At 38.0% G+C, this 27,604-nt stretch overlaps 5 protein-coding genes and 2 long non-coding RNA genes across 7 annotated transcripts; 2 read left to right on the top strand and 5 right to left on the bottom strand.

Annotated features, from left to right (window-relative positions):
• Positions 1–371: 371 nt before the first annotated feature.
• LOC124200788 (beta-1,3-galactosyltransferase 1-like) lies at positions 372–2,936 on the bottom strand. Its single transcript, XM_046597084.1, has 2 exons — positions 1,432–2,936; positions 372–652 (listed from the first exon to the last, which is right to left on the bottom strand). The coding sequence occupies exons 1-2, from the start codon at positions 2,619–2,621 to the stop codon at positions 451–453; spliced, it is 1,392 nt and encodes a 463-aa protein (XP_046453040.1). The 5' UTR covers positions 2,622–2,936; the 3' UTR covers positions 372–450.
• Positions 2,937–3,539: 603 nt separating this feature from the next.
• On the bottom strand, positions 3,540–5,867 carry LOC124200594 (zinc metalloproteinase nas-13-like). The gene is made up of 10 exons (XM_046596864.1): positions 5,649–5,867; positions 5,531–5,585; positions 5,213–5,392; positions 4,921–5,110; positions 4,680–4,855; positions 4,543–4,611; positions 4,338–4,444; positions 3,965–4,235; positions 3,739–3,867; positions 3,540–3,658 (listed from the first exon to the last, which is right to left on the bottom strand). Exons 1-10 carry the CDS (start codon positions 5,865–5,867, stop codon positions 3,540–3,542), a joined length of 1,515 nt encoding a protein of 504 aa, XP_046452820.1.
• Positions 5,868–6,483: 616 nt separating this feature from the next.
• Positions 6,484–7,673, bottom strand: LOC124200793. Its single transcript, XM_046597089.1, has 4 exons — positions 7,487–7,673; positions 7,257–7,385; positions 6,942–7,087; positions 6,484–6,825 (listed from the first exon to the last, which is right to left on the bottom strand). Exons 1-4 carry the CDS (start codon positions 7,646–7,648, stop codon positions 6,546–6,548), a joined length of 717 nt encoding a protein of 238 aa, XP_046453045.1. The 5' UTR covers positions 7,649–7,673; the 3' UTR covers positions 6,484–6,545.
• Positions 7,674–7,757: 84 nt separating this feature from the next.
• On the bottom strand, positions 7,758–8,841 carry LOC124200595. The gene is made up of 5 exons (XM_046596865.1): positions 8,661–8,841; positions 8,471–8,577; positions 8,302–8,386; positions 8,049–8,210; positions 7,758–7,952 (listed from the first exon to the last, which is right to left on the bottom strand). The coding sequence occupies exons 1-5, from the start codon at positions 8,838–8,840 to the stop codon at positions 7,758–7,760; spliced, it is 729 nt and encodes a 242-aa protein (XP_046452821.1). The 5' UTR covers position 8,841.
• A 2,032-nt stretch (positions 8,842–10,873) lies between these two features.
• LOC124200791 (egl nine homolog 1-like) lies at positions 10,874–13,051 on the bottom strand. Its single transcript, XM_046597086.1, has 4 exons — positions 12,853–13,051; positions 12,085–12,705; positions 11,643–11,762; positions 10,874–11,557 (listed from the first exon to the last, which is right to left on the bottom strand). Exons 2-4 carry the CDS (start codon positions 12,466–12,468, stop codon positions 11,330–11,332), a joined length of 732 nt encoding a protein of 243 aa, XP_046453042.1. The 5' UTR covers positions 12,469–12,705; positions 12,853–13,051; the 3' UTR covers positions 10,874–11,329.
• Positions 13,052–13,661: 610 nt separating this feature from the next.
• On the top strand, positions 13,662–14,476 carry LOC124200795. Its single transcript, XR_006877390.1, has 2 exons — positions 13,662–13,837; positions 13,962–14,476. It is a non-coding gene; the product is annotated as an uncharacterized LOC124200795 (long non-coding RNA).
• Positions 14,477–16,491: 2,015 nt separating this feature from the next.
• On the top strand, positions 16,492–16,709 carry LOC124200796. The gene is made up of 2 exons (XR_006877391.1): positions 16,492–16,558; positions 16,627–16,709. It is a non-coding gene; the product is annotated as an uncharacterized LOC124200796 (long non-coding RNA).
• The last annotated feature ends 10,895 nt before the right edge of the window (positions 16,710–27,604 follow it).

A 27,604-nucleotide genomic window follows, 5' to 3' on the forward strand; every position in this document is an offset into this window, starting at 1 on the left:
TTCTTCATCTTTACTTATTATTAGTGTTGTTCCTCATTTAAAAAAAAACTCTAAAATGTATCATTATGCCCCTACAACGGGGCAAAAAGCTTCGCTTTAGGGGCAAAATGTCCCATGTATTTCAAACGGATTAAAAAAAAGTTGTCATGTAGAAACAGTTAAACCACTTTCGCAGCAGAGATAAGGAGATAGCTTAACTCTATGTAAAGTCCAGCAGTCGACATTTTGCCCCCTCCCCCTCCTAAGAAGACGAATTCGACTGCGCTGCTCCTTTCGACGAGCAAATAATCTATTCCCTGAAAAGGGAAAAAAGTAAACGTTTATCAATCGAAGTGCTAATGACGTAAGAGTATAAAGCGCCGAATTGTTTGTTACTGCTTATAGACCAATGTATTTCACCAATTTGTCATCATTATTTCCAAAATGAAATATTGTCTTGTGTATATGAGACTAACTGAACTTAAAGACAACGGGGGCGGTGAAGTCGATTGTTCTATTGGTTCCATCCGATTCAGTGACTACGCACTGGGTCTTGTTCCGATAAAAATCGTCGACGGCCGAGTGGGTGATGACATGATTGTCGGTCGGCCACCCGACGAAGCTCCGCAAATCACACGGGGTCGGAACGGTCGGCAGAGGCCGATAAAAGACACTTGAGCAAATCAATAATGATTTTAAGTATAATGAAATTTGTTTTATAGGGGAGAGCGGGGCTAGTTGGCAGGGTCACTTTTTGTGAATTTATTTGAATTTTTTGACCACACGTTTTGCAAATTGAATGAATAAATCAAATTCAGATTTCAATCCTCTATGAATTGATCGTATTTGTTTACAATGTTCATTTACACGAAATTGAAAAATTAAGAAAAACTGCAAAAAAAAGTCTGCCAACTTGCCCCACCTACGACATATTTTGGCAGCTGACGATTGTCCATTGCTCCAAATTTCTAGGTCAAATTTTGAAAACTTGCAACTCAGCATCTCGCGAGAAATCTGCATGCCAATATGCCCCTCAAAATTTCTGACAACTTACCCCACAGGATGCTTTTCGAACAAATAAATTGATAACTAAATAACTTTTTAATGTAGAAATGTCGGGTTTCTTTTAAAAATAAGACAAACATTAATTCTTTTTTGCTTGGGTTTTCTGACACTCTTAGAGTGTTATACTATGAGAAAAATGAAAAGTGCTGAGAGGCAAAAAAAAAACTTTTTGCCGTTTTTTTTTCTTTTTGCTATAACTCCTGTTGGGGAAGTCGTATACTTTTGAAATTTTGTGTGAGCAATCTGGGTGTTGTCTTTCGTATTTGGTGTAAAAGGCTTGATTTGTTTTGGTCTGTAAGGGGTCTAACTAGCAAAATGCCAACTTACCCCACCTGCCAACTAGCCCCCCTCTTCCCTAGGGATTGATGTAATTATAAGCATAAAAACCTGGGGTTGCCATCGGAATATTGCATCTTGACGCCGGCTTTTTCCGTGCACATTCCGGTCAGGAAGACGTCCTCGAACGGGATTAATGGTGTGGTCTGACTGGCAGCCAATAACGGAACGACGACACTTGCGTGCATGAAATAGGCCGGACCGTTGACGTAATTGGGATAGTAACTCCACGGATACTCTTCGAAAGTCATGTCCCATTTGGCGTAGTCTTCCGAGTATCCCAGCTCCATCCTGATTGGATAGAAGCCAAAATTGCCGTAGCCGAACAAACTGTTGTTCGATTGATAATTAGACCGAACGAAGTGAACCAAATTGTGCACGTTGACGTAGACGTCGTCGTCCACTTTGAAAACGAGGTCGACCTTCGCGCAGTGTTGCCTCACCCAGTTGAGCACGGCGATGCCTTTCAGCGTCAAATTTCGATACGAATCGTCCATGTCGATTTGGATGATATCTCCGTGTTTCTGACTCTCTTCTTTGATTCGCGTTTGAATGGAATCGTTTTTCGTTTGGCCGAGAAAGAAACCGAATCGCGCCATGCCCAGTAAATGTTTTTCCAATGCGCTTTTGAGGTGAACGAGCCACGTATCTCTGATGTCGTTTCGCTCTTTGAAATGATACGGAGCCGATATCAGCGCTATGAAAACACTTTGGTTCGCCTGAGTATTATTTGTTTCTGCTTTTGCTGGACACGACGGAATGTTGATGGGATAGCGAAAGGAAAGGACGTCGTTGACGACTGGGCCGAATTCAGGTATCAAAGGTTTCACATTTTCAATGGGCAGCATCCCCAGTCGAGCCACTGCGTATCGGGTGTAGTTTTCAACTCCAGGATAAGGAGAATCTCGTAATTGAGTCGCCAAATATTTAATCAATTTCTTCTTTTCTTCGTCGTATTTTTCTTTTAGTTTATTGATTTCTTTAGTTTCATTTGTGACGTCAGTAGGGTTGCTGGCATGACGATTTATCTTTGTTTGGTTTTTAAGTAAAACGCTCATGGAATCGCTTTCGTTCCGGCATTGAATTAAAGCCACTTCCAAAATGGAATTCTCTTCTACGCGTATTTTAAGTGTTTCTTCTGCCACCATTTTCCCGTCGTGAATGTATTTGACTGAAATGACTATGGTCAGTCCGAGAAGAATAGCTGTCACGGCTTTTATCGAAACTCCATGTTTCTTCATTATTTCCCTTTTTTATATCCGATGGATGTTTAGGATAGTTGAATATTAGAAGTTGAAATTGTTGCTTGATCGATATAAGAAATAACACGAAAATTACTTTCTTTTAATTTATATTTAGTTACCATACTCTTCTTTATTAAAAAAAATGTCCGGATTATTACCGACGAACACAATTCGCTGTATTAGGCTATGTATATGCGTTAGTCCAGTAGGTAAAGTTAACTCACGTGAAGCATGCACTTGAGAAATATCAAGTTGCTATATTAAACATACTAAACCGAAAATAACATATAACAATGATGTAATTGAGAATGCCTTGTGTGTCTAATAGAAAGGAAAGAGACCGACTGACGAGAAAATTCGGATTTCAGTTCCGGCATTCTCAACATATGGACACATAAATAAAGGTCCATATGATATAGTAGCTATCATATAAAGTTTGGCCGCACCTGTTTCGTGCTGTGATGACTGTATATAGACTATATAGTATTATATATACAATGGAATATTTGAGTTCTCCTTCAATATGTATATAAGGTAATACATAGGATATGAGATGCATGTACACACGCAAGCAACATATATATGGCAGATGTTCCTTTTCCGACACACTTGTGCATGTATTAAACGTTGACCATTTGTGTTGCGCTGTATATAGGCTAAATACATTTCTCAGCAGTCAGTACAGCAACGCAAAACCCTCCGCAAAGTAAAAAGAAAAGAAATTCCCAGAAAACGTTCCATCTTTATGCTGTCTTCTCTTCAAACGACATTATTTATATTAGGCTACTCTAAAAATACCTTTTTTTGAGCTGCATATAGTTTTTGTGATTTATTAAACTTGAAAAATATAAGACAAATGGAGACAACTAGAAGGCTATACAAAAATCATATGGAAAACTGATTTGCGTGATTCAATTAAGATGCCTTACAAAAGTCGCAAGATTTTGGGCAATTGGCCAGCATGAATTCCTGGCTAGCAATGCACAGTCCGCTGTTGGCCCATTGAGGGCAAAATGAAATGACATCCAGGCAGACTTTATATGATTCAAAGACAAATATAAATCATATAGATTTGTTAATTGTGAGTGCAATATTTCAACAAGGCCGCAATTACCTTCAGGACGAGTGGAGCAAAATCCGCAAGTTTTCCTGCAGAAGACGCTCATCAGATCGGTGCTGTTTTCGCAGAAGCCATCGTCAAACCACACGTCGCATCCAGCCAGTCTGTCCTCACATTCTGGGCCTGCAATGACATAATAATCGCCAGCATAATATTCGCGGAGATGAAAGGATTTTATAGCATGGTTGAGATATTATTTGTATGCTGTATCAAAGCGCACCGGTTGTCACTTGAGACGTCGTTGTGGTCGTAAAAGGCATTTGAGTCGGTCCATTTGTCAATGTTGTGGTCCCTTGGGTTGTACTTTCCGTAGTTGGAATTGATGTCGTTGTCGTCGACATTTGAATTGATGTGGTAACTGTCGTGGGGACGACGGTTGTTGAGTCGGTCACTGTCGTCGCGACTGTCGTTGATGGGGTGGTTGCCATAGCAGTAGTAGTCTCGACAACAGGGCTGCATTGGTACATCAGATTCAATTTCAAGACATCGTTCTATAGAAAATATTCGATCAAACGCATTATAAAACAATTGGATCAATTCATTTTCCTTATTTCAAATTTTAACTATTGAATTTGATTAGCCTATATTCTCACCTGACTAAATCCCTGTGTATTACCCAGGCTACTGCCCGTCTTCGAGTAAATGGTGGGGACGTTTCGATCTTTGGCAAAAGCGAATTGATCATAATGCATCACTGAGCCTAATATTATTTGATGGAAAGAATTTCATATGGTTTGATTCATCTAATATTTTTGTTTAAATGATGCAATTATAGATGTAACTGTAAGTTGACTTTACCTGTATCATACGAAGTCCCCAAAAATTCAATCATGTCGGGTCCAAGCTTGTTAAAGTTATTTTGCATGCCTGATGGTAATAATAAACATTGTTTATTATACGAATGCAAATAATTTAATTATAGTGTCAAATGAAACCTGTTTGAATGTTTCCGTAGTTGATGACGACGTAATCGTCCCTGTCGGTTCGCGATTGCTCGTGGAAGAAGCCAGCGGCGTGCATCAGCTCGTGAATAATCAGCGACACGTGAACGCAGCCTTGATCCAGCGACACTACCTGAGACCCACCCGTTCGCCCAATGTTACTGTTACACCTGTCGTGACATAGCAGCACGTGAAAATAAAAAGAAACTTTGAATTTGCTACTGCTGTGATTTACTGCTGAGGCGACATGGCCTGTGGGCTATTATAATAATAATAAGCCAGCACGATTGATTTATAATAATACCCAGATCCTGTGGTTTTGATGATGATGTAATCTGGCTGGATAGTTCTGGGAACGAAGCGGATGCAAGTCTTGTTGTGATATTCCATCATGGCTCTGGCGATTATACTGCGGTCGCTTGGGGCTTATAAACCGACAGAAATATTACATCAGCAGCAGACAGCGTATATAAGCGCCATAAATATCTCGATAAATCCGCTTAAAGGTTTTGTAATAATAGGCCTACTGTATGAGGATGTAATGACGTAAGGGATGACAGCATCCGGCCAACGGAAATTGACACCGCTAATGGCATTGCGCAGCTCTCTGGCCGACTTGACACCGGCAATGTCACCCTCGAACAAATTGGATGATTGATGCTGATGGTCTGCGTTCCAATTGGGATTGGTGACGTCGCTACTGTCTTCTATACGATAAATGAATAGACAAACAGATGTAAAAGCATTGCGTTAATCTTTTATTGAAATCTCCCAAGAGAGCTATATTGAGGTTTAAGAAACACATCAGGGTATGCTAATATGTGAAAATTATTCATTAATCTCACCAACAGCGAGGGCGTTTCGGAAATCCTCTTCAGTTAGGTAACCGACAGCATCGGACTGAATAAATGAATTTTGTATTTAAAAAAGACACGTGATTTTCAAATGAATTAATATAATAACCTGGCGGTTGGATGCTGCAGCAGACGTGCCGTAAACTAGATCCGACAAACTCAGGGATTTCCCCGTATTATCAGCCGCAGCAGCAGCACGGTTTTCACTGGTTTCCAGTTCTTGAGTGTTATTTACGTAGAGATTTGGGTCGGAAGTGGCCAGACACGAAGTGAAAACTAAGAAAGTCATTGTCGCTACGACCAGAAATGTGACTGTGTTGGATGCCATCATGATCTCGACTGGTACGAATGCAACTAAAATTAGTTTTGAAAAGTGTTACATAATTATCATACTATAAATAGAATGTTGGTTATCTTATATAATATCTATGGAAACATTTGTATAAATACCTGCTAGATCAAAATCGGGTTGTATATTGTCTGGAGGGATGAATCGTGACAATTGGGGATCTCACAATTGAGAAGAGTCTTTTATATAGCATTCCAAGATCGTTGTTGATGCTCCCAGCACAGAGATGTGAGACAGATGCGTTCCCAATAATTCGGCAACGCACATGTTATTTATCATTCTATACTCTGCTGTATATGGGGAACAAATAACTATACCGATAATAACAACAAGTGTTTTAGCAGAAACACTTAGCTATAGTTGGTATAACTGTGGATCTGTTGTATAGAACGAGGGTGACAATAACAAAAATGTTGCGCTGGGCATGGTTTGTTGTAATATAATGATTATTATTATTAAAGTATAGGCCTATAGAGTATAGACCATGAACGACACCAGTAATATATGAGAATTTCGACCATCTTTTACCATCAGCACCGGTATTAATAAAAATATTAACAATTGTGCAATCTGCTAATATTATATGGCTGCTGTGTGAAAAGGTATATTAGACTACATGAAAAAAATACCAAAGCAATATTATAAATTATAATTCATTCACAGGACGACGATTGTGGTCCTTTTCATCCTCCTCTTTCGTCGCTTATTGAAGAAGAGAATTTCGATTCCGAACGCCACGATGGAAACCAGGCATCCAGCTGCCAAAACAGCGAAGGCCCCTGCCAAATTAGTCAGCGACAAACGCGCCAGAGGCTTTTTCTTGCTGTCCTGGTCGTCAATGTAATTGGCATTCTTCTCGCTGTAGCACGGCTTGGTGTCCGACTCGACCTTTTCTCGCCACAAGGTGATTAGCCCCGCCTCGTGGAGCATCAATGTTCTGCGTGAATTTGTAATCTTATCAACCCCGCTTCCGTTGTGTGTCGTTTCATCAATTAAAATGGATGGCTGATGTTTTGTAGCCTAATATGTATTACATATATTTGCATGTCTTACCCACGGTTAAACTTTTCGAGGTAAGGACTTTTCTTCTCTAGTCCCCAAGTTCCTGGGTGGTTGGATGCTGGCGCCGTTATGGTCAGCTTACACTGGCCCGTGGACTTGTAATCAGCCTTGATTATGTCCTTCAAATTCATCATTACCTATTTATACAGAAAAGTCTATTAATATTTGAATTAGGTTATATCTTTATAAGACTAAACCAACAAAACATGGATTATACAGGCTTTCTATGTATATATGTTAATTGTTTCATTGGTTTAAGTTAACAATAGAAATATTAGATATTTCCATAATTTATTATTGGCCTACGCTAAAATAGACGTGCTGTGGCGGCAGCGATTTCACCAAATTGACACACTGCTGACTGTTGTTGCACCTCGAATTCGGATATGATCGCAATTTGTCGCCATAGCCCTTGAAAATCCCTTTTTGCGCAGTCTGTAAAACATATGAATTAAGAATCATCAGAATGATGAAGATCAGTTGCCTAATAGTAGGCTATATAATGTCAGGACCAGCAGCAACATATATATAATTACCGAAAACCAAAGATCGCCAGATTGACCCTTATCGACGACAAGGCGGATGTTTGGGTTGAACGCGATGTCCAATTCGGTGCTGGCGATTGGAGGAGCGCGATGAATGGCCATCACGTAGGAGATGAGAATTCCGTTGTAGACGTTGACCAGCACAAGGGTCATCAGGCACCAGGCCCCGACCACCAGCCGAACGGAGGTGATCTGGCATGAGATGCTTCCACCTCCAATTCGATTTGATTCCACGTGAATTGAGCGCAGCAGCGAGAATTTATTAAAATATAATACCTTGATTCAATAAGGTTCCTACAACGTACATGTAGACACTTTCAGTCACAACATCAGGAGGTTGGTCGACATTTCCTTCAGCATTGTTTGAGACGGATTGATTCCTCCAAGTTAGGGTGCGATTTAAATACGACATGGTGAAAACGAAGGATGCAACCGCACCAACTAATCCCATCCAAACCTTTTAATATAGTTTGATATAGGGTATTAGCAATTATATAACAATATAAAAACATTTTATCTATCGATGTCATAATTGATATCATTATTAGCTTACCCATAATTGAAAAGGTTTGATGACTGCGTCGACGTTGTTAGGCAACATTTCGGGCATTGGGATGAGGAAGGCGGGCGGCGTGTACAGCCAAGGATGGACGACCTCCACTTTCCGTAAACGTTCGGGTGAAGGGCCCATGAACGCCAACATCACTTGGCTTTCCTATTACAGCACAATTACAACGTCACAAAGAAATCAAATCACAAAAAAGGCTTTATTGTAACACTATTATAGCTATATAGTATCTTCATACCCCCCTCAATAGGTAACTAATGAGTCCTGGTCGTTTGGGTCCCATGTCATCCAGCAAAGAAATATTGGTGTCAAGGATGGAGTAACTTTAATATTAAATAAACGGTCAGAATAAGGATTATTATTGAAATATATTATGTTCAAAAAATAATTCAATGTGTTGGGCCTACTCGAATTTGTAGCGGAGAGAGAGCCAGTCAAGTATCAAGGGTGAAACGCCCTCCACGCGAATCAGATGGCCGGTTGAATTCCTCGTAGTTTTCACGGATGGGAGGGACTTGAACAAATAAAATGAAGAATTATAGCCAGATATAATATCAAATGTGGTATAGGCTAATATTGATGCTGACCAAAACCTACCACAGACATAACGACCACAAGGTGATCTTTCTTGAATGAATTGATGGGCACATCCAGCAGCACCGCCTCTTTTGGTCTAGAAGAAACGACGTCGAATGATTGGAGCGACGTGCTGAATTGGCAAACACAAGTTTCTTCCATCAGCACGACGATGAACATCATCCAAAATAGTAGCTTCATTTTAAATTCCTTCAGAAAAAGACAGAACTGCTGTAGGCTATTAAATCCAACTTGAAATATTAGATTACAAAATGAAATGTAAAAATATTATGCGATACGTCTCTCAGCAGTTGACTGGCGAGTAAGATTCTAGATAAATATCCAAGAATAAAAAACCCTTCTGGTTAAGGCCAACTACCAGAAGATAACTGAAAAGTCTGAACTTCAGGCCATATAGCTTATATATATAGGGCATGCTATGGAACATCCCTCATGATATGCCCAGCATATAATTATTGAATGATAATCACGGATTCCTCTGCTGCTACCGGATGTTGAGGACGAATGTTCTTTATTTTATTTTGTTGTTTTGTAGCACTGGTGCTGCTTTGGGGCCTGCAGCACAAAAATTGATCATCTCAATTCTCAGCCGCGAAAGAAACATACAAGAAAATGCTCGGTTTTGCAGCAGCTAGCAGCTGTCCGCCAATGTCAAAATGCACTATAATGATGCCACCAGACAGCAGCAGCAAAAACAGTCCACTTATTATATTATATGCATGAAGCTGCTGTTGCTAACTCACGTTTCGTGTGTACACATGCAGTCAGAACACTGTAAATACAGCACATAAAGGGAGAACATGTAGGCTACTATATATGCTGCGGTGTTTTAAAAGCTTCGTGAAATCAACACAATGTGTTGTGTGCTCCCATCATGAATGCTGAAATACTACATGTTCGCTTTGCTGGATCGAGGATGCCAGGGGTTTCCTGTCAAACAAAAAATAAATTAATTAATAAAAAGAGGAAAGAAAGAAAAAAAGAGTCGATATGCTATTATTTAATTCAAAACATTTCGGTTGATATGTTAGAGACAATACATATACCATCGCTAAGGCAACCGCTGCGTGTTTTTTTCTCCCCTCGACAACCTATACAAAATTCTATACTCGTCGAAAGAAAAGATGAAAAGGAGTATATAGAATTTAATATTTTTCTTAATTAAGTTTGATGAATAGGCTATAAGAGCTATGTAGCCCAACTGAAATGCTGAAAAAAATTGTCCAATAAAATAATCCTGCGTTCCATTTGGCACATAATTATATAGGCCTAAAGGATTAATTGATGCTGATGATGTTGAGAACAGCACTCCATTTTTAAGCCTATTATATAACAGCACGTGAATAACAAAAATGATCAATTTGGCCAGGGTTTTGACAGATATAATTGCGTCAAACCTAAACTTTATTTCCTTGATGGCATCTAAATATATCCCACAGTTACATAAACGCACGCGGATTTAGTCCTCCCGACTCAAAGTTTCAGGCGCACCATCAGCAGCCCGGCCAGCATCAACGTCACAGATGGGAGGGGCTATACAAATTCGCTATAGGTTTGCAGCAGACGATATTTCGGGTTATGTGCATAGCTGACGCATATGTATAGGATTGCTGCGTTCATTCTTGTACCATAAATGGCAGGGCTATGTGACTGAGCAAAACATTCGAAACCAGCACTTTGCCTCTGCTGCTGCTGTATGTATAATTTCCATATCAATTCTCCTGCGATGCAAAACCCTAAGTGAATATGCCAAAAAGGCTTCATTATTGATTGCTGCAAAGCCGCCGTCCATTTGTCTTGTCGTCTGCCAGCCGCAAAAATGAAAAGAAGCCATTATTCATTTGCCCGCGAAATTCGAAACATTTTTCCGTCCAACGTTTCACATCACTGCCATGTATATTTCAGTTCTATAGAATTTTCAATCTCAAAGGCGATGTTGATTTTTTCCCTTATTTCTTTTTTGCCAGCATTTAATACCAAAACTGTAAAAATTGACACAGTGATGCAAATGGAATTTGTTTGTTTTTTTAAACCTGTTTTGCTTGTGATCAATCTACATTTCTCTAATAATATATAAGGTTGATCCTTTTAAAGCCACAGCCTGTTGGAAATCTAGAGCGGCTTATATAATATCTAAATAAGTAAAAATGATATAAAAATGATATACGATGAATTCTCATTCGTCTTACAAGATTCTTCTGCATATATGTCTATCAAGTTTGTTAGCGTTTATTACAGAAACTGGATGACATTTTCGCGGCGAATAGTTTTTTTTGTTTGAAACGTCTCATCATTCGATTATTTGCATTCGCAGGTTGGCGCAAATATACAAAAAAGATATAAACAATTTCATGATGCGAATGGCAAATATTACAACATTATTATTACAACATTCAGCAAAAAGCACATCATATTTTCGACCTTTTTTTTATAGAATAGATCTATAATATATACACGCGAAATCAGATACATATTATATACGTAAGAATAAAAGAATCAATCCTGAATAATGACAAATGAGAGCGCCCAGCACCGATCGGAGCCAATTAAATATATATCATCAGCTCGGAGCTTTTGAGGGGGTGTTTAACTTTTGGGGTTGTTTTGACGAAGTTATAAGAAGACATATGTATATCTAGAGTGATGACGATCGAATATAAAATTCCAAATCAATGACTTTTAATCAACGCCTGGCTATTGCGCAATTTAGCCTCTTCCCTCTCCTTGGCGTCAAAGTACCAGATGGTGATGGCGTAGCGGGTGCGGAAAGAGGGCTGGACTTCGTGGGGGTTGCGCCGATCTGACCAGAAGAATACCATCCGGTCGAGGATGGGCTCAATGTCCACCACTTTGTTGGACCACGTCTGTGGGAAAATCCTCAGCAGACCACCAGTTTCCTTCATTTTTATAAAATGATGAATGTAATATATAATTGAACTTTCCCGAGGGCTTTTATACTACAGTACTAGCCTATATAGATACCTTGGCGTCCCAGTCCTTGTTGACGTAATAGGTCGTTGTTATGCAGCGGCCGTCTTGGTTGGGGTTGTCCACATGTTTCACGTAGTGTGAACCGTTGCCGGGATAACACGATATCATCGCCTGTGTTTGTTTGTTAACAGAGATAGACAAATACGGACATGTTTTATAATACGCGCTGATATATGCTGATCTGTTGACTATAGACTCTCTTGTATATATAGTGTTACTAGATCGGATTACAATTGATTTCCATTTCCGCGAAAGGCGACCACACATCAGCAAATATAGTCAAAGTACAAACGAGGCAGAAAATATACAAGCAACACGATACTCTTATATGGAAAATATTTCGGTCATGGCGGACGAGATTTTATATAGGATTCGAATGGCACTAAATCTATAAAATTAAATATAGAAATAGAAAGCGTAAATATATTATTACCTTTGTTCTTCCGCCAATGTTGAGTTGGCTGCCCAACTGGGCGCCCTTTTTGAACCGCATGAAATTCATGATGATGGTGTCGACGGCGGCTATGAGGAAGGCGATGTGGGCGCAATTGTTCTCCGACCCGTCGACCCAGGTGATCTTATCGCTGCGCACGTTCCTCGCCGTCTCGCCGTCGCCGGTTGACGCTGCTGCTGTGCTAGTAGACGATTTGAGACCGACTGTCTCGCCCTCGACAAAGACGCCCGAGTGGTACATGGAGACGACGGAGCGATGGATGGACTCGGCCCGCTCTTTGCCCATGAAATTATCGACGACGCAAATGCCGTACTTGTCCAAATCACGAACCACGCACTGGCAGATGTCTATCAGCCACTCCATATTATCTCCGCTCTCTGCTGTCTATCTCTCCCAGTCTCTTCAAAAATTGTTGTTTCTTATTGTGTTTTTTTTAAATCGAATGTCTAAGCTTCGTCTGCTGGTGGTGGTGATGCTATAGACTATTTGATGGATGGCTTTGTTGACAAACGTTTCCGCTCTCTATTAAATAAATCCTCGAGTCGTTGTGCGTCTGCTGCTGCCTGTCGGGAAGTGTGTCGTCAAGGTGCTGCTGACAGCCTACAGTAATATGTACAGTACAGCAGAGGAGAGGATGAGAGAGACGCAATTATTCTAAAATAGAACTATTTATAACGTCAGTGGTAGGTCTTCTCACGTCAACGACTCGGTGTTGACAAACAGCACCACTGGACTTGACACACGCACCTTTATAGGTGGACGGCCCAATATTAGAGCAGCTCAGCACAAAAGCTCTGAACTCTTCTGCTACTACGACCCAACCGCTCGCTGCTCTGCTGGCTGCCTGCCTGCCGCCGTCGCTCCCGTCACGATGCCCACAGTTGTTGGGCACAAACTGGCGCGGCCGAGTTCGGTCGCTTCGATCACGTACGCCATTCCCCTCCCATCACCCCTCAGTGTAAACTAAGGAAGGAACTGGATAGAGAGGGAAAACAAAAAGAATATCGTGAGTAAAAGGAGGCGGGGCCTGGCTCAAGATACCATCGTTAAGGGGTGCATCCCTAAACACACCACAATTCAAAAAAAAATATATGGCCAATCTTTCTTTTTGTTCTTCTCGCACGGACTCGGACTCCCGGAGAACTGTGTTACGCATATGTTATTGATGATTTGCATTGGCCATAAATAATAAAAAAAACGTCGTAAATGTTCTAAACGATATATACCATTACATGTAATATAATATTAGAAAATATAGACAAGACGGTGGAATAAATGTCTGTATAAAAATTCAAATGAAATTTAAAAATAAACCAAAATACTAAAAAATAACCCCCCCCCTCCCTTTTTGTGCTGTTGCTATATATTTCCTTATAATGATTGTTGCTTTCTCGGTATAAGTTGACATCATAACTGGTTTGTGTGACCGTGAGCGAGTCCTCTGCTGGGTGCTGCTTTCTGCGAAAAGAAAGCTCTGCTGCTTGTATTCCTATATAGCTACATAATACACACCAGCAGCGCTCGATCGCGTAATGGACATAGTACAGAGAGAGAGAGGGCGAGAGCCTACGTGACTGACATCATGCGCACAGCACATCAGAGCACCGCCGTGTGCACAGCAATTTCGCTGTAGGCTATTCTATCCGGTCTCTTGTTGTATTCCCTACTTTTTCACGACGCTGGCCCAGCACGCCCTTCAAGACGCTTTTCAATTGCTCATTTCAATTAATATGTATTGTATTATAGATCCTATATTTTTATAAATGGCTTTTATACTATTCCATTTATTGGCTTATCGATTTGAATTTGATGCTGCGCATTTCTTATTCTATTCTATTGTATATGCTGCTGAACAGGATATATGATTGAGTCCAGTCATGCGTGGTGCCATGCGTGAAGATGGCCTATTCACGCGTGAGAGTGAGAATGACAGCGAGGGCGGAGCATGCGCAGTGCATCAGCCGAGCTAATACATCAGCAGCAGCGGCAGCCATATTTTTAGGCCATTTGTTAATGGATACGTATTATATGTTAGGTGCTTTCGGGACTACGTGCGGTTCCTGCACCAACCGAGAGATCGGTGCATTTAAACTGCGCATATCCTAATATGCATCCATGCTGTTATCATCGTTGTCTTCGTCTGCTGCTGTCATATTTGACTTTTCAAACTTTCCTGCTGCTTTTCAGTCTTCCCCTTCAGCACGCTTCGTCCCCTTTCCCCTCCAATAAGTAGGCTATAGCTAGCTATAATCAGTGCTGTATGGTGTTACATAATAGGGCCATTTACGAACGCGCCCATACGGAAATGAGATGTTGCTCCTTATCTTATAAACGTTGATTGTTCTTTGAATACATTTCCAAATTAAATTTGCAATATATAGATTATTATTGCAAGGCTATTATATCGCTGTCCGTCTAGACCAATGTTTTTTTACTTTCCTCCCGAATTGGCAAATAATGAAATCGTGAATTGACTTGCGGCTGCATGAATAATATTATATAGCGTCGCGCCCGTTTTCGGTGTGAACATGATGACAGTCACGTAGTCTACTTCTTTCGCTTTTACTGCTGTGGAGTTGATGCCGTTGCGGTTGCCATTGCTGCTGCCGGTTCGCCCAGCACATCATGAATAATCACGTAGTACAACCTCCATAATTCTTGTTCAGTGACGGGCGAATATAATGGCAAGGAAATCCGCTTGTATATATATACAGCATATACATCAGCAGTTGCTGCCAACATCAAAGGCAAAAAGACATTCGACAAAAAAATGGAACTGCTGTTGATGTAAGTATATTATACTTTAATTCTATATACTATGTGTGTGCAAATTGACGTTTGTTGAGAAAATTGAAAGGGAGAATTTTAACATTTTCTCTGCTATTTCGAGAGCTGAATTCAAACGTTATAGACTGTATTTTTCTGCCAATCTTTATATGTATAGATATATATTGTTGTTGGTACACCTGCGTCTTATCAGGTACACACAACACGGAATGCTTCGCGGTTGGGCGATTTTATCGCCCACCTCCTATGCTGTTGTAGATGCGAAGGCGGCCGTTTGTGACGCTTCGTTGTAACGTTGCATAATATCATGGGGCCAACTCCGGGCCAACTGCTAAATGCTGCTGGTTGTCTGATTATAAATCTCGCTAGCACCTTTGCCTTTCGACTCACCTTCACCAGAAGTGATAAGCGGAGGATTCTTGATTATACTATACATATATTATATGGCAACCCCCCAAGTTTTATATTATCTCTTATGATATCGATAAGCTAAAGGCTAAATATCGCCAACAGCGGCAGCAGCTTTCTTAGATTGTTAAGTGGTGCTGCACTCACGTATGCCATTTTTTATCAATTCAAAATAATGACTATTTATTATACGATTGAATATATTTACGACGACTGCTGTACATTGTTGTTGTGTCAATCCTGCTGTGCTGATTTGGCAATCAAGGTGGCACAGCTATCTAGAAAAGAAAAGGAAAACCGGTCCATGCTAGCTGTATATAGCATGGTGCACGCCAATCAAGTGCGCCAAATTCAAACACAATGTCATGCCTTTTCCGTGATGTCGCAATTAATTGGCTGTCAATATATAAAAAGGGACAGCACCTCCAATAAGGCATCATACAAACGTCTATATTATTTCGTATGCATAGGCTATAGGCCTACTTATAAATATAGATCATAATTCGTACGAATCTCATTACACAGCAGCGGTAACATACTTAATTTCCAGTATGTTAGTAGGTTAAAAGTACTGAATTTGTCAAGTAGGGCTTTTTTCATACTTAATTTGGAAAATTTCCTACTTGAAATATTTTTTAACGTACTTACAACTCATTTTCATACTTGCAAGCACTATCTTTTTTAAATATCAAGTAGTTTAGGGAGTTGTAAGTATGTTCAACTATTTGTAAGTATTGTAAATTTGTAAGTATATTGGACGAACATACTTATACCTATTTTTCATACTTATTTTCGTCGTATACATACTTAAACAGCTAATAACATACTTGTACTTTGTACTTGTACTTTTGCTCACTTTTGAAATTTGATTGAGCTTAGCCTATATATATCGACTACTGGATTCAACTTGTTAGTCGACGAGGCTAGTGATCCCACGTCCATTGAAGATGTTGTTATTGCTAGTAGTAACACAACTGATGGCGTCAGGGCTGGTCTTGAACAATCATCAGCTGAAGATAGGCATGATTTTGATCACGAACAACAACCCCAACATTTTGGCCAGCAAAATTTGGTTCCTGCTGCTCATCGTGAAATTGAATCCCTCCTTTTCACTCATGGTGCTGCGTTTAGTGAATTTGAATGGGAGGCTGGCTTGCTACTTATGTTGCGACAAAGATATTTCCTGACCTGCGAGGCCCTGCTCTTTGTTTCTCAGTCCATCCATGAGCATTATTCAAGAAATATGGCCATCGTTCAGGTAGAACTCTAGAATACATGTAAACTACTTGTTTAAGGAATATAACTCCTTTTTTTCATTAATTGTAGGAAAAATTTGCTGCCCTATTTATATCTACTGAAGGAACTGGTAGTACCGAGTTTAAAGCAGCTTTCCTGTAAATCATTTTTGTGAAAAAAATGAATGCTCGCCGCTTTAGGAGAGAAAATTGAATATAATGTTTGGACATAAAAATCTCTAAGTCCTAAACCCCCCCGTTGATTCATAACGGTTATTTAATTAGTTAAATCATATCAAGAATGGCACAGCGGATCAGCATCTGACTGTGATGCGAGAGACCCGTGTTCGATTCCTACAGAAGGCTTTTCTTTTATTCAAGTAAGTATGTTGGAGGCACATACTTACATGCTTACTCGTTACTTACAAAATGTAAGAATGAAAAAACTATTTAAGTATGTTAAGCTCGTAAGTAGTTTCGTCTTGTAAGTAATCCTGGCCCACTAAAGTATGTTAAGGTAAGTATTCTACCGCTGCTGTGTATGGCTTTTTAACAACATATAATAATGCTGGGCTTCATCTATATCAATGTCACTTCTAAAGAAGTGAACTTCTATAAACAAGCTTGAATAAATCTCCTCTTATTCAATGTTGCAAATATAATTTAGTTTTTTGGGTTTTCGCTTTCCTTTCTCCAGCAACGTGTAATATAGCGTATAATCATCGTCATTTGGTGTGTAATAAAAGCTAGAAAGATTCCTTTCGTCCCCACACTATATTATAACAGATACAAATTACTGCCCGCCAATAAAAGGTGGGCTATTAAATCGACTACATGTTGACGTGTATACACACGCAATGGCGAAAAACAAGTTATATTTGGAAATGGCCAAACACAGAGCCATTGCCTTGTATAAACGTACATTCTGTTCTGCATGGACGCGTCAAGCAACAACGCTTTCCAAATGCTGGTATAATATGAGTTTATAGCTGCGAGTCTTATTCTATTCGTGGAGTAAGGCATCAAACCAGCAGCGCATGCAGCAGAAAGTCCGCACTTCCTTCTCGTATATATGCGGGAGAGAGTCAATGAACGTCAATTGATAAGAGATATTTAGCCAACTTTATTGTCTTATATGATATAGTAGAACGTGTTATTAGAACCCAGTTGGTTCGTTTGGAATTATTCACAGCACAATTCTTTTTGACAGCTTAGGTCGGGGAGAACAATTTCTTCCGATACATATACGTAATTGTGTATACATATATGCTGCTGCCAGTTCAATATAACATTGGCCTTTCTTACATGTATGTATGTAATATAGCTGACACCCATATATGGGATTTAATCAAATCTTCTGATGGATGCATACACAAATAGTATCAGATTATAAAATTAAGGGCGAACCCGAATAACCCGTCGTAGGATATTTTAATACAAACCCTGACCTTATTCTTGCAGGACTTATTCAACCCAAGATTTGGCGCTTCTTGGAACCTCAATGACGACGTAGATTCATTGATGACCTTGACAGCAGCATTGCTGGACATGGCAGAAGGAATAAGTCGCCATGCATTTGATCTACTATATATAATATTACAAGATACATTGGATGCTGTGCACTCAGCAGTGATGGACACATGAGCATCGGAGTCAAATTTCAGGCCGGGTGGTATATTGTATACATTTATTATGTTTATGAAAAGATGCGCAGTTATATTTAATGTTTTTCATCGTTTCTCTTTCAGGAGTTCTCTTCGTGTGAAGAGCCTTATACTAATAAACTTGATAAAAAAGAGATCTTATATAATAGGCCTATAATTGATTGGTCCAATTTCGGTAAATAAATCGAATATTATATTGATTTATACAACAACTATATAATTATCACGTCATTTAGATTTGTGAGCAGCAGCAATAAATGATTTTTTAACATTGATTGTGTGTAGCCTATACTTAAAGAACAGGTATAAATAGCCTATATGTAGGCATATATTTTCGTCATTATATTTACCATAGAATCGAGCAATATGGCCATATTTTATTTTCTGCTGGGCGATGTCGATCTTCAGTGATGCCGATCATATCCACAGAGTTGGAAGTTGTTGAAGGAATCCTTATCATCAATTAAGGACTGCAAATATTATACCGGACGGGTTAAATTATTTTTTAATTCGGGAATTAATTGAATTTGAACCGAAGAACCTTAATTCAACCACTCATATGTTTTCGTATAGTTATAACGATATTTTTTCTGATGATTTAATCTCTGACCAATTGGGAATCTCACTTCGGCGACATCCTTTGCCATTGGTCGGACAAATCATTTCTCTCTAAAAGAACCGACATGAAACGGATAAGACGCAGCAGCGCTCTCGTCAATCAAAACAATTTGTATATACACCGCATGCACTGTACCATCAACTGGAGCTGCTGATGCGCAAATGAAAACGCGCAATTTAAAAAAAATAAGATGCTGATGATGCGCAGCATCGCTTCATTCATTCATGGCGACGTTTCATTCGAGCTTATATTGGTAATTCAATCTATGCTATGCGATGTGACCGGTCACATTTGACTTTGGAGCTTGTCGTAAAATTTTTGATGTGACATGTTGTTTATTTTTCAGCTGATTTACACAGAAAACCTTTCCCCTATAGCTCTCTGCTCTCTGCCATCAATAGCGGACACTTTAAGGACATCAGATGAATTACATGGTTCTCGTCAATCGACACAATTCTGTTATTGATGGCATAAAATTTCAGTTTCTGCGGAGAAACTATATACACTATAAGATCAACTCCCATAATGAAGTAGACGACCAGTGTGCATCATTGCCAGTGTGTTAGTTATTTCATATGTTCGACCATGGAATAAATTTCGTACTGAAACCTATAATAAACAAACCAATGAATTGTTAAAAAGAGAGCTTAATATAATGCTGTCAGCGATGCCATGGATCAAATTATATAGGTCAGAGAAACGAATAATGATGCAACGCCACAATTTCCGTCAGAAAGGCCAGGAAAGAAATGAGGCATCCGATGGCTAAAACAACAAAAGCTCCTGCCATGTTGGATAACGATAAGCGGATCAGTGGTGCCTTTTCGTTATTGGTTTTGCCGAAGGCGTGATTGCTTTTGGCATTCGAGTGACAAGACTTGATTTTTTAAAGTCCATTTTTCATAGGCTATTATTATAACCCGCGATTAAACATCTCGAGATAAGAACTTCTCTTCCGCAGCAAAAAGCCGCCAGGCGTGGCTGGTGTACCCCTGGTACCAATAATCATACTACACCTGTGGGTGAGCCGATAGTTTTCTTTCATGGTATCTTTTAAAGCCTTCACACCCTATAACATAGTAAGTGCCATTGTAAATGTCAATGCGTTGCTCTTGCATTGAAATTGAAACGAATGTATCAGGAATGAATATAACAATTTCTATATAATACTTAACTGTATAATACATACCTCTTGCTCTTACTCTTGCTCTTACTCTTGCTCTTAATCTTGTTCTTGCTCTTGCTCCTGCTCTTAATCTTGCTCTTAAGCCTCGCTTACACTAGGGTTTCTTAAAGCTATTGAGTTCTTAATTTTAAGAAATTGAGTTCTTAAGCTTTTTTGTGAATGAAATGACGATATTGATTGTTTTCCAAGTTTAAACAGTTTCCTTGTTACAGGATATATTAATCGATGTCGAGTACACTATTTTGAAGTCTTTAAAATCAATGAATCTATTAAGACATTCATGAAGGAACCCATCCCTTTGTTTTTTCGTTGGCGCGAGAGAAAAAAAAGGGATGGGAGCGGAAAAAGGGGGAATTATAAAATTTCGTTTTTCAACTTAAAATTCAACTTAGATAATATCAATAAAAAAAATTGTAAATCAGACCTGATATAAAGCTAACGCAGGTTTATTAAAAAAAGTCGCGTTTCCCTAGCCCTAGCCGTTCAACTGCAAAAAAAGGCCAAATTGGCCTAATTTGCATAAGGTCCTCTCGGCTTTCCAAAGACTTTTAGAACGGGTCAAAAGTACTTCGGAAAATGAAAACGAAAATCTGAAAAAAATCAGAGGTGTTTTCACTACCTCTACCTATGTACATACCAAATTTGAAAGAATTTGGTTAAAAACTGTAGTACTTAGAGGACTGCAAAAACAGCGTTTTTGCATAAGGTCCTCTCGGGCTTCCAAAGACTTTCGGTAGGTACTGTATGTGATAGATTGCTTTGATAATGAAAAAACCACAAAAATACATCCAAAACATCTAGTCTGAAATATTTCCAAATCGTGGTGGAGTCCTTTCCTATCACATATAATAATATTTTTCGTCTTGAATCAGCGTAGAATATTCTATTTTACAATAATTGTACCAGAAAACTCATTATATGTTATAGGTTGCTTTGGTTAAAAAATACACATCCCAAACATCTAGCTCGAAATATTTCCAAATCGTGGTGGAGACATTTCCTATAACATATAATGATATTTTTCGGCTTGAATCAGTGGAGAATATTCTATTTTACAATAATTATTCCAGAAAACACATTATATGTGATAGATTGCTTTGGATTTGAAAAAAAACCCAAAAAACCTCCCAAGCATCTAGCTCGAAATATTTCCAAATCGTGGTAAAGACTCATATTTGTCTACATATTCCTATCACATATTTGTCTACATATACATATTTGTCTACATATTTGTCTACATATATTGTTTTAATATTTGGGACCTAGGTAATAGAGGACATTTCCCTGAACCTTTTGAGATTAGTTTCATTTTGGTGTTGAGTACTAAGCCTGTGGTGTGACCGTAAAGTCTTGAAATGACAAAAATTATGGCAGAAAAAACTTCAAATGCACATAACTTTTGAATTTTATTTTGGTGTTTAAATATTTGAGACCTGGGTAATAGAGGACATTTCCCTGAACCTTTTGAGACTTTATTTTCATTTTGGTGTTGAATACTAAGTCTGTGGTGTGACCGTAAAGTCTTGAAATCAGAAAAATTATGGCAGAAAAAACTTCAAATGAAAATTACTTTTGAAATTTATTTTGGTGTTTGAATATTTGAGACCTAGGTAAGAGAAGACATTCCCCTGAACCTTTTGAGACTTAGTTTTCATTTTGGTGTTGAAAAAACTTCAAATGCAAATAACGTTTTAGAAAAATTCACAGCTTTGCTTAAGCACAGCACAGCACTTGAAGTTGCTATAACATTTATTTCACTTGTTAAAACCATTTCTTTATTACAGGATGTGTAAATCGATGTCCAATACACCATTTCAAGTCAATTGAATCAATTAATTCATAAAGCAATTCATGAAGAAAAAGTTTTTGAAAAATGCACAGCTTTGTTTAAGCATAGCACAGTACTTGAAGTTGCTATAATATTTATCTCACTCGTTAAAACCATTTCTTTATTACAGGATGTGTAAATCGATGTCCGATACACCATTTCAAGTCTATTGAATCAATAAATTCATAAAGCAATTCATGAAGAAAAAGTTTTTGAAAAATGGTTCATAGAAAATCTTCCAAGAACTGGGAAAAACACTTTTATGAGATTGAGGTTGCAATAATATTTATTTCACTTGTTAAAACCATTTCTTTATTACAGGATGTGTAAATTGATGTCCAATACACCATTTCAAGTCGATTGAATCAATCAATTCATAAAGCAATTAATGAAAAAATAGTTTTAGAAAAATGGGTCATAGAAAATATCCCAGGAACTGGGAAAAAACACTGTTATGAGATTGAAGTTGGTATAATATTTATTTCACTTGTTAAAACCATTTCTTTATTACAGGATGTGTAAATTGATGTCCAATACACCATTTCAAGTCTATTGAATCAATAAACTCATAGAGCAATTCATGAAGAAAAAGTTTTTGAAAAATGCACAGCTTTGTTTAAGCATAGCACAGTACTTGAAGTTGCTATAATATTTATCTCACTCGTTAAAACCATTTCTTTATTACAGGATGTGTAAATCGATGTCCAATACACCATTTCAAGTCTATTGAATCAATAAATTCATAAAGCAATCAATGAAAAAATAGTTTTAGAAAAATGGTTCATAGAAAATCTTCCAGGAACTGGGAAAAACACTTTTATGAGATTGAAGTTGCAATAATATTTATTTCACTTGTTAAAACCATTTATTTATTACAGGATGTGTAAATTGATGTCCAATACACCATTTCAAGTCTATTGAATCAATAAACTCATAGAGCAATTCATGAAGAAAAAGTTTTTGAAAAATGCACAGCTTTGTTTAAGCATAGCACAGTACTTGAAGTTGCTATAATATTTATCTCACTCGTTAAAACCATTTCTTTATTACAGGATGTGTAAATCGATGTCCAATACACCATTTCAAGTCTATTGAATCAATAAATTCATAAAGCAATTAATGAAAAAATAGTTTTAGAAAAATGGTTCATAGAAAATCTTCCAGGAACTGGGAAAAAATACTTTTATGAACTTGAAGTTGCTATAATACATTACCCAGCAGGGTACACCCCCTTTTTTCAGTGCATTCTTATGGCACTACATGTCTTAGAAAAAGTGCAAATTCTCACCGAACGGCTTGGGCTAGATTTTTTTCTTTTTTTCCTGAGTAGATCTAATGATGATCTACATTTTTTACACACACAAAGTTATCGTAGGATTAACCCCCATGGCGCTACGGTATCCTTCACTTTATTAGGTACAATCCCGTTTTCCCTTATATGCGCTGTGTTAAATACGGAGTTTTCAAAAATATACAAAAAATACTAAAAACCAAGCTAAAATCTTTTTCTTTGTGCCAAAAGATGCACAATTCTTCACTCTATAGGGGAGACCGGGGCTATGTGGAACATTTTTTTTACGCTGCCATTTAAATAAAAATAAGAATTATGAAAAAATAAAAGTATAGGGGTGATTCCCTGGCATTTATTTACATTTGATTATTTTTTTATTTTTTTCGTTGATTCATTTAATAGTTATGTGATGAAATGACAAAATGAATAAATGCCTAAAAACAAAAAAAATTAGGATTAAACGGAACAGAGCCAGGGGTAAAATGGAACATCGTTTTTCTCTGCAACGGCTTAATTATATTTATTAAATAATGCACTGGTGAAAAGGAAATTCATTTCCTTTTCCGAAGTGCTGTATTTTTATTTATTTCGTATTTTTTTTGATACTATCAAAAAGTTTTTTCGATCAGTTTTCCTTTGTTTTTGTTGCCAGGGGGCGTTTTTCTGGAAAAAACGTTGATCTTGCAATACCTGTTTTACCCCGTTTTCCATGTCCCGTTTAACCCCAACCCAAAAAACACTAAATTAACTAAATTACTAAATACATACATACAAAAAAATATACCACCTTAAACTAGAATAAAATTGCTATCAAATAGCTATCTGGGTTTTACAAAAATATTGATTTGAGTATCAATAAAATAAAAAACTAAACTTCTTAAATATTTTTTCAGATTCCCATTTTTCAATTTCCCATAGAACAAGAAAAATAAATCACAATTTCAAGAAATAAAGTTTGTATGATAAATAAAACGTAATTTAACATACCCTGTATTTATTACACAATTTTTAAACGAATTTTACATGTTTTAATTGCCTTTTACATTATAGCCCCGTGTCCCACATACAGCCCCGGTCTCCCCAACTACCTGCCACCACACCGGCACCTCCTGGTTATAGAAATAAATGACGGATTTAATGCTTCGGATGAAAGGAAGAAACTGGTCAGGCTACTGCTGCTATGTCCTTATTTCGCTTCTCCAGCAGCATGCAATGGTAAAAGATCATTTCTTTCAGAAAGATCAGGATAGAAATCAAATAACCGATGACCAAAACTGCAAATGCGCCCGCTAGATTGGCCAACGTTAAACGTGTCAGTGTTGATTTGTCCTTTCGTTTTCTTTGCTGATAATCTTCTGTCGTGCAAGGTTTGATATCCGCTTCAAACTGGTTAACCCAATGAAGGATCAGACCCGTGTCACACAGTGTTAAAATCCTAGTGACAAATATTGACAAAATAACTTTTAATTAATCATTTGCAATGCCAATGAATCAATAAAATTCATAAATAGTAGAATTTGATTTCAATTCAATTTTTTAAAAGTTAGAAATTGAAGCTTTATTAGCCTACACATGCCAAACCAATAAAATTTTTCTCCGTAGCTGCAAGAACGTTGTAATATTTTAATACATCAAATCAGTTGTTTACCCTCGGTTGAATACTTCAAGGTAAGGACTATGTTTTCGTAGTAGGAAACTACCTGCCCGGACAGAAGAATCTTCGGCAGAAATAATCAAATTACATTGGTGTGTCAGGCTGTAATCTTCTTTCATTGCCTCTTTCAAAGCCATCATGGTCTGCGGGTTGACAATTAGTTGCCAAAATTGAAATTTTTTTAAATACAATATTGTTTAATATAACGATACGAAAAATTAAAGAGCAAAAACAATTATGCCATGCATCAATATAACTGATGCTGGATTGTTGAAATATACTTTACTTCAACAAGATGTATTACTTATACATCTAGTTAAATTTCAAGATGTGCCTACATTGAAATAGACGTGACGATGGGGCAACGCTTTCACCATTTCGATGCAGTCCTGAGTACTGTTGCACCTTGAGTTGGGATACGATCGTAATTTGTCGCCCAGTGACTTGTACAATCCCTTTTTGGCCGTCTATAAATGAGCCAATAAATTCAACAGCATGGAAAATCATCTGGGAACACATCGCTGATGCCATAACGAACTATAAAAAAGTTCAAACCGAAAATATGATATCAGGGCCTTGGTTCTTGTCCACAACGAGTTTGATGTCAGAGTTGATGGCCACATCTTCCATGGCTTTGATGAGTGGCTCGCCGTGATGAATTGCCATCACGAAAGAAATGAGGACTCCGTTGTAGACGTTGAGTAACACAAGAATCAACAGACACCAAGCGCCCATCGCTAGACGGAAGAAAGTAATCTTGCAAGCAATGTAGCCACCTATATACGTATATATAGTATCAGCAAAATGGATTTGAATGTAGGCCTAACAACATTTTTTAAAACACTGATGCTTGGGTTGCTACGTTTGCGATCTTTGACTTCAACATTTTATTTTATAGAATCAATTCCTATATATCCTACCTTGGTTCAGTAGTGTTCCTAAAACGTATAGGAATATGTTGCTGTTTGACATATATTTCAAGTGGGAATATTGGTCCCTGAAATTCGTTTTTACGTTGCTGATGTTAGATGATCGATTCATTCGTAAAAGGTGTCGCTTGAAACATAGCAACGTGACCACAACCGACACAAATGTTAAAGCTAACCCGATCCAAACCTTACGAAAAAAGAAGATTTAGCATTTAGTACAATGGCAAGTGTTACTCTGGCTACCGAATATGTTTGGGTAGGGGGAAGTTGTACTAGTTGACACTTTTTTTACTTTTTGAGCCCCCACTTCTTTATTTATCAATATTTTTTGTCCCCGCTAGGCTTAAAAAAAGAGGAAAAAGAGCTATCAAAAGCGTATTTTTAGTCTATGACAATTTTTTTTAAGAGGGTTGGTCGAGTCACGGGGCGGTAGAACGGCCCATGTTATTCTTACGGGCTAAAAGAACACCTGGCGATGGCGTCATCAACTAAATTTTCAGAAAAATTTTCCCTCCTATCTCTAACCCAGCAACACAATTTGCCCCGAGAAAAGTTTGTCTTTGTTATTATGGCGTTTTCAAGCAATAATTTGGTTCAATAAAAATAAATAAAAATAAGTTTCTGAAAGAAGAAACAATTTCATTTTAGAAACTTATTTTTAATACATTTTATGTTAACTAGGGAATTCCGCAATAGAAAAAAGAAAACGAAATGGACGACACGATTTATGGGTTAAAAAACTATTTTTTTTTCTTGTTCCCATACTACTTGAACTATTTAAATAATTTGTTTTGAAGATGCGCATTAGTAAAGACCATAATAGGTAATTTTTAAAATTCAATCCCTCGGTCGCAAGAGGACGAAAAACGTAGGTGCCAAGTTACACAATAGCCTCAATTGCCCCGTTCTCCCCTACTCAAATGAAATTTTAAATTGCGAATGAAGCTTTAAAGCTGCACCCAGCACAATTGTGCTGGGTCGCTTGGGAATAAGGTGGGATTATGGGTGTCGGAAACGTATACCCATTTTTGAAAAGGTTTGATGACGGCGTCAACATTGTTTAGCAGGACATCCGGCATGGGAATAAGAAAAGCGATTCTTGCGTGCAGCCAAGAATGCGGGATCTCCAAGTAATCAAGTCGTCCGATGCCAATCGATTGGGAAATGGCACCGAGAATCATGTCACAGTCCTAAGAATAGTAAATGGGACATGTTTTTGAAAAGGAAAACATTGCCGCAATTAATGATAAAAGGCATTTCATGAAACACTTGTATGTATAGACCTACTCCTTTTTTCCTGTAGTTAGCCAGAGCAGGCAATACTTCGTTTAGGGTAGTCAGATTTGAATCAATGATGGTATAACTAAAATAATTGAATAACAAAAATGTGTTGGCGTCCAAAAATTTAATTAGAAATAAAAGTAAATTCAGTAAACGTCCTTATATTGTGTTTCGCTGTTTTAAAATTATTATACTCAAAGTCATATCGACGAGCCAGCCAATACAGGATTTCCGGGGCGATTCCGTCAATCCCAACCGTGTTTCCGGATGAATTTCTCACGATTTTCATCGCTATAGAATACTTGTTGTATCCAAGTTCGTCAATAATAAGACAACATTTAAAAATTGCATACATTGTTTTAATTTTTGGCAAGACACGCTTTATTTGAGTAACAATCATAATTGTGATAGTGTATGCAAAATGTGAAGGACATTCCTATAAAAGGTGACTTATTTGATAGCCTACCTCGTTCACCATGATTTTAAGGTGATCTTTCTCCGGTAGTGTCTTCTCGTCCGTCATGAATGCTGTCACTGATGTTTTAGTGACTTTGTGATAAAAAACCGTCGCCAACATGATCAAAGTAAACGATTTCATGATCCAAATGAAATATTAT

Source organism: Daphnia pulex, chromosome 8 (assembly GCF_021134715.1).
Source record: "Daphnia pulex isolate KAP4 chromosome 8, ASM2113471v1".
In the NCBI taxonomy this organism is placed as follows: Eukaryota; Metazoa; Arthropoda; class Branchiopoda; order Diplostraca; family Daphniidae; genus Daphnia; species Daphnia pulex.

Excerpts from the sequence above, each read along its gene's own strand:
- LOC124200788 (XM_046597084.1), bottom strand. The coding sequence starts at position 2,621 with ATGAAGAAACATGGAGTTTCGATAAAAGCCGTGACAGCTATTCTTCTC. Across the intron at positions 653-1,431 it reads TATTCCGATGGCAACCCCAG|TGTCTTTTATCGGCCTCTGC; the intron begins GTTTTTATGCTT and ends GATTTGCTCAAG.
- LOC124200594 (XM_046596864.1), bottom strand. The coding sequence starts at position 5,867 with ATGGCATCCAACACAGTCACATTTCTGGTCGTAGCGACAATGACTTTC. Across the intron at positions 4,856-4,920 it reads CAGGCCATGTCGCCTCAGCA|GTGTAACAGTAACATTGGGC; the intron begins GTAAATCACAGC and ends ATGTCACGACAG. Across the intron at positions 3,868-3,964 it reads GACGTCTCAAGTGACAACCG|GCCCAGAATGTGAGGACAGA; the intron begins GTGCGCTTTGAT and ends ATGTCATTGCAG.
- LOC124200793 (XM_046597089.1), bottom strand. The coding sequence starts at position 7,648 with ATGACCCTTGTGCTGGTCAACGTCTACAACGGAATTCTCATCTCCTAC. Across the intron at positions 7,088-7,256 it reads CACAGCACGTCTATTTTAGC|GTAATGATGAATTTGAAGGA; the intron begins GTAGGCCAATAA and ends CTGTATAAATAG. Across the intron at positions 6,826-6,941 it reads CTCGAAAAGTTTAACCGTGG|AACATTGATGCTCCACGAGG; the intron begins GTAAGACATGCA and ends AAATTCACGCAG.
- LOC124200595 (XM_046596865.1), bottom strand. The coding sequence starts at position 8,840 with ATGAAGCTACTATTTTGGATGATGTTCATCGTCGTGCTGATGGAAGAA. Across the intron at positions 8,578-8,660 it reads TTGTGGTCGTTATGTCTGTG|TCCCTCCCATCCGTGAAAAC; the intron begins GTAGGTTTTGGT and ends TATTTGTTCAAG. Across the intron at positions 8,211-8,301 it reads TTAGTTACCTATTGAGGGGG|GAAAGCCAAGTGATGTTGGC; the intron begins GTATGAAGATAC and ends GTGCTGTAATAG.
- LOC124200791 (XM_046597086.1), bottom strand. The coding sequence starts at position 12,468 with ATGGAGTGGCTGATAGACATCTGCCAGTGCGTGGTTCGTGATTTGGAC. Across the intron at positions 11,763-12,084 it reads ACATTGGCGGAAGAACAAAG|GCGATGATATCGTGTTATCC; the intron begins GTAATAATATAT and ends AAACAAACACAG. Across the intron at positions 11,558-11,642 it reads ACAAGGACTGGGACGCCAAG|GAAACTGGTGGTCTGCTGAG; the intron begins GTATCTATATAG and ends ATAAAAATGAAG.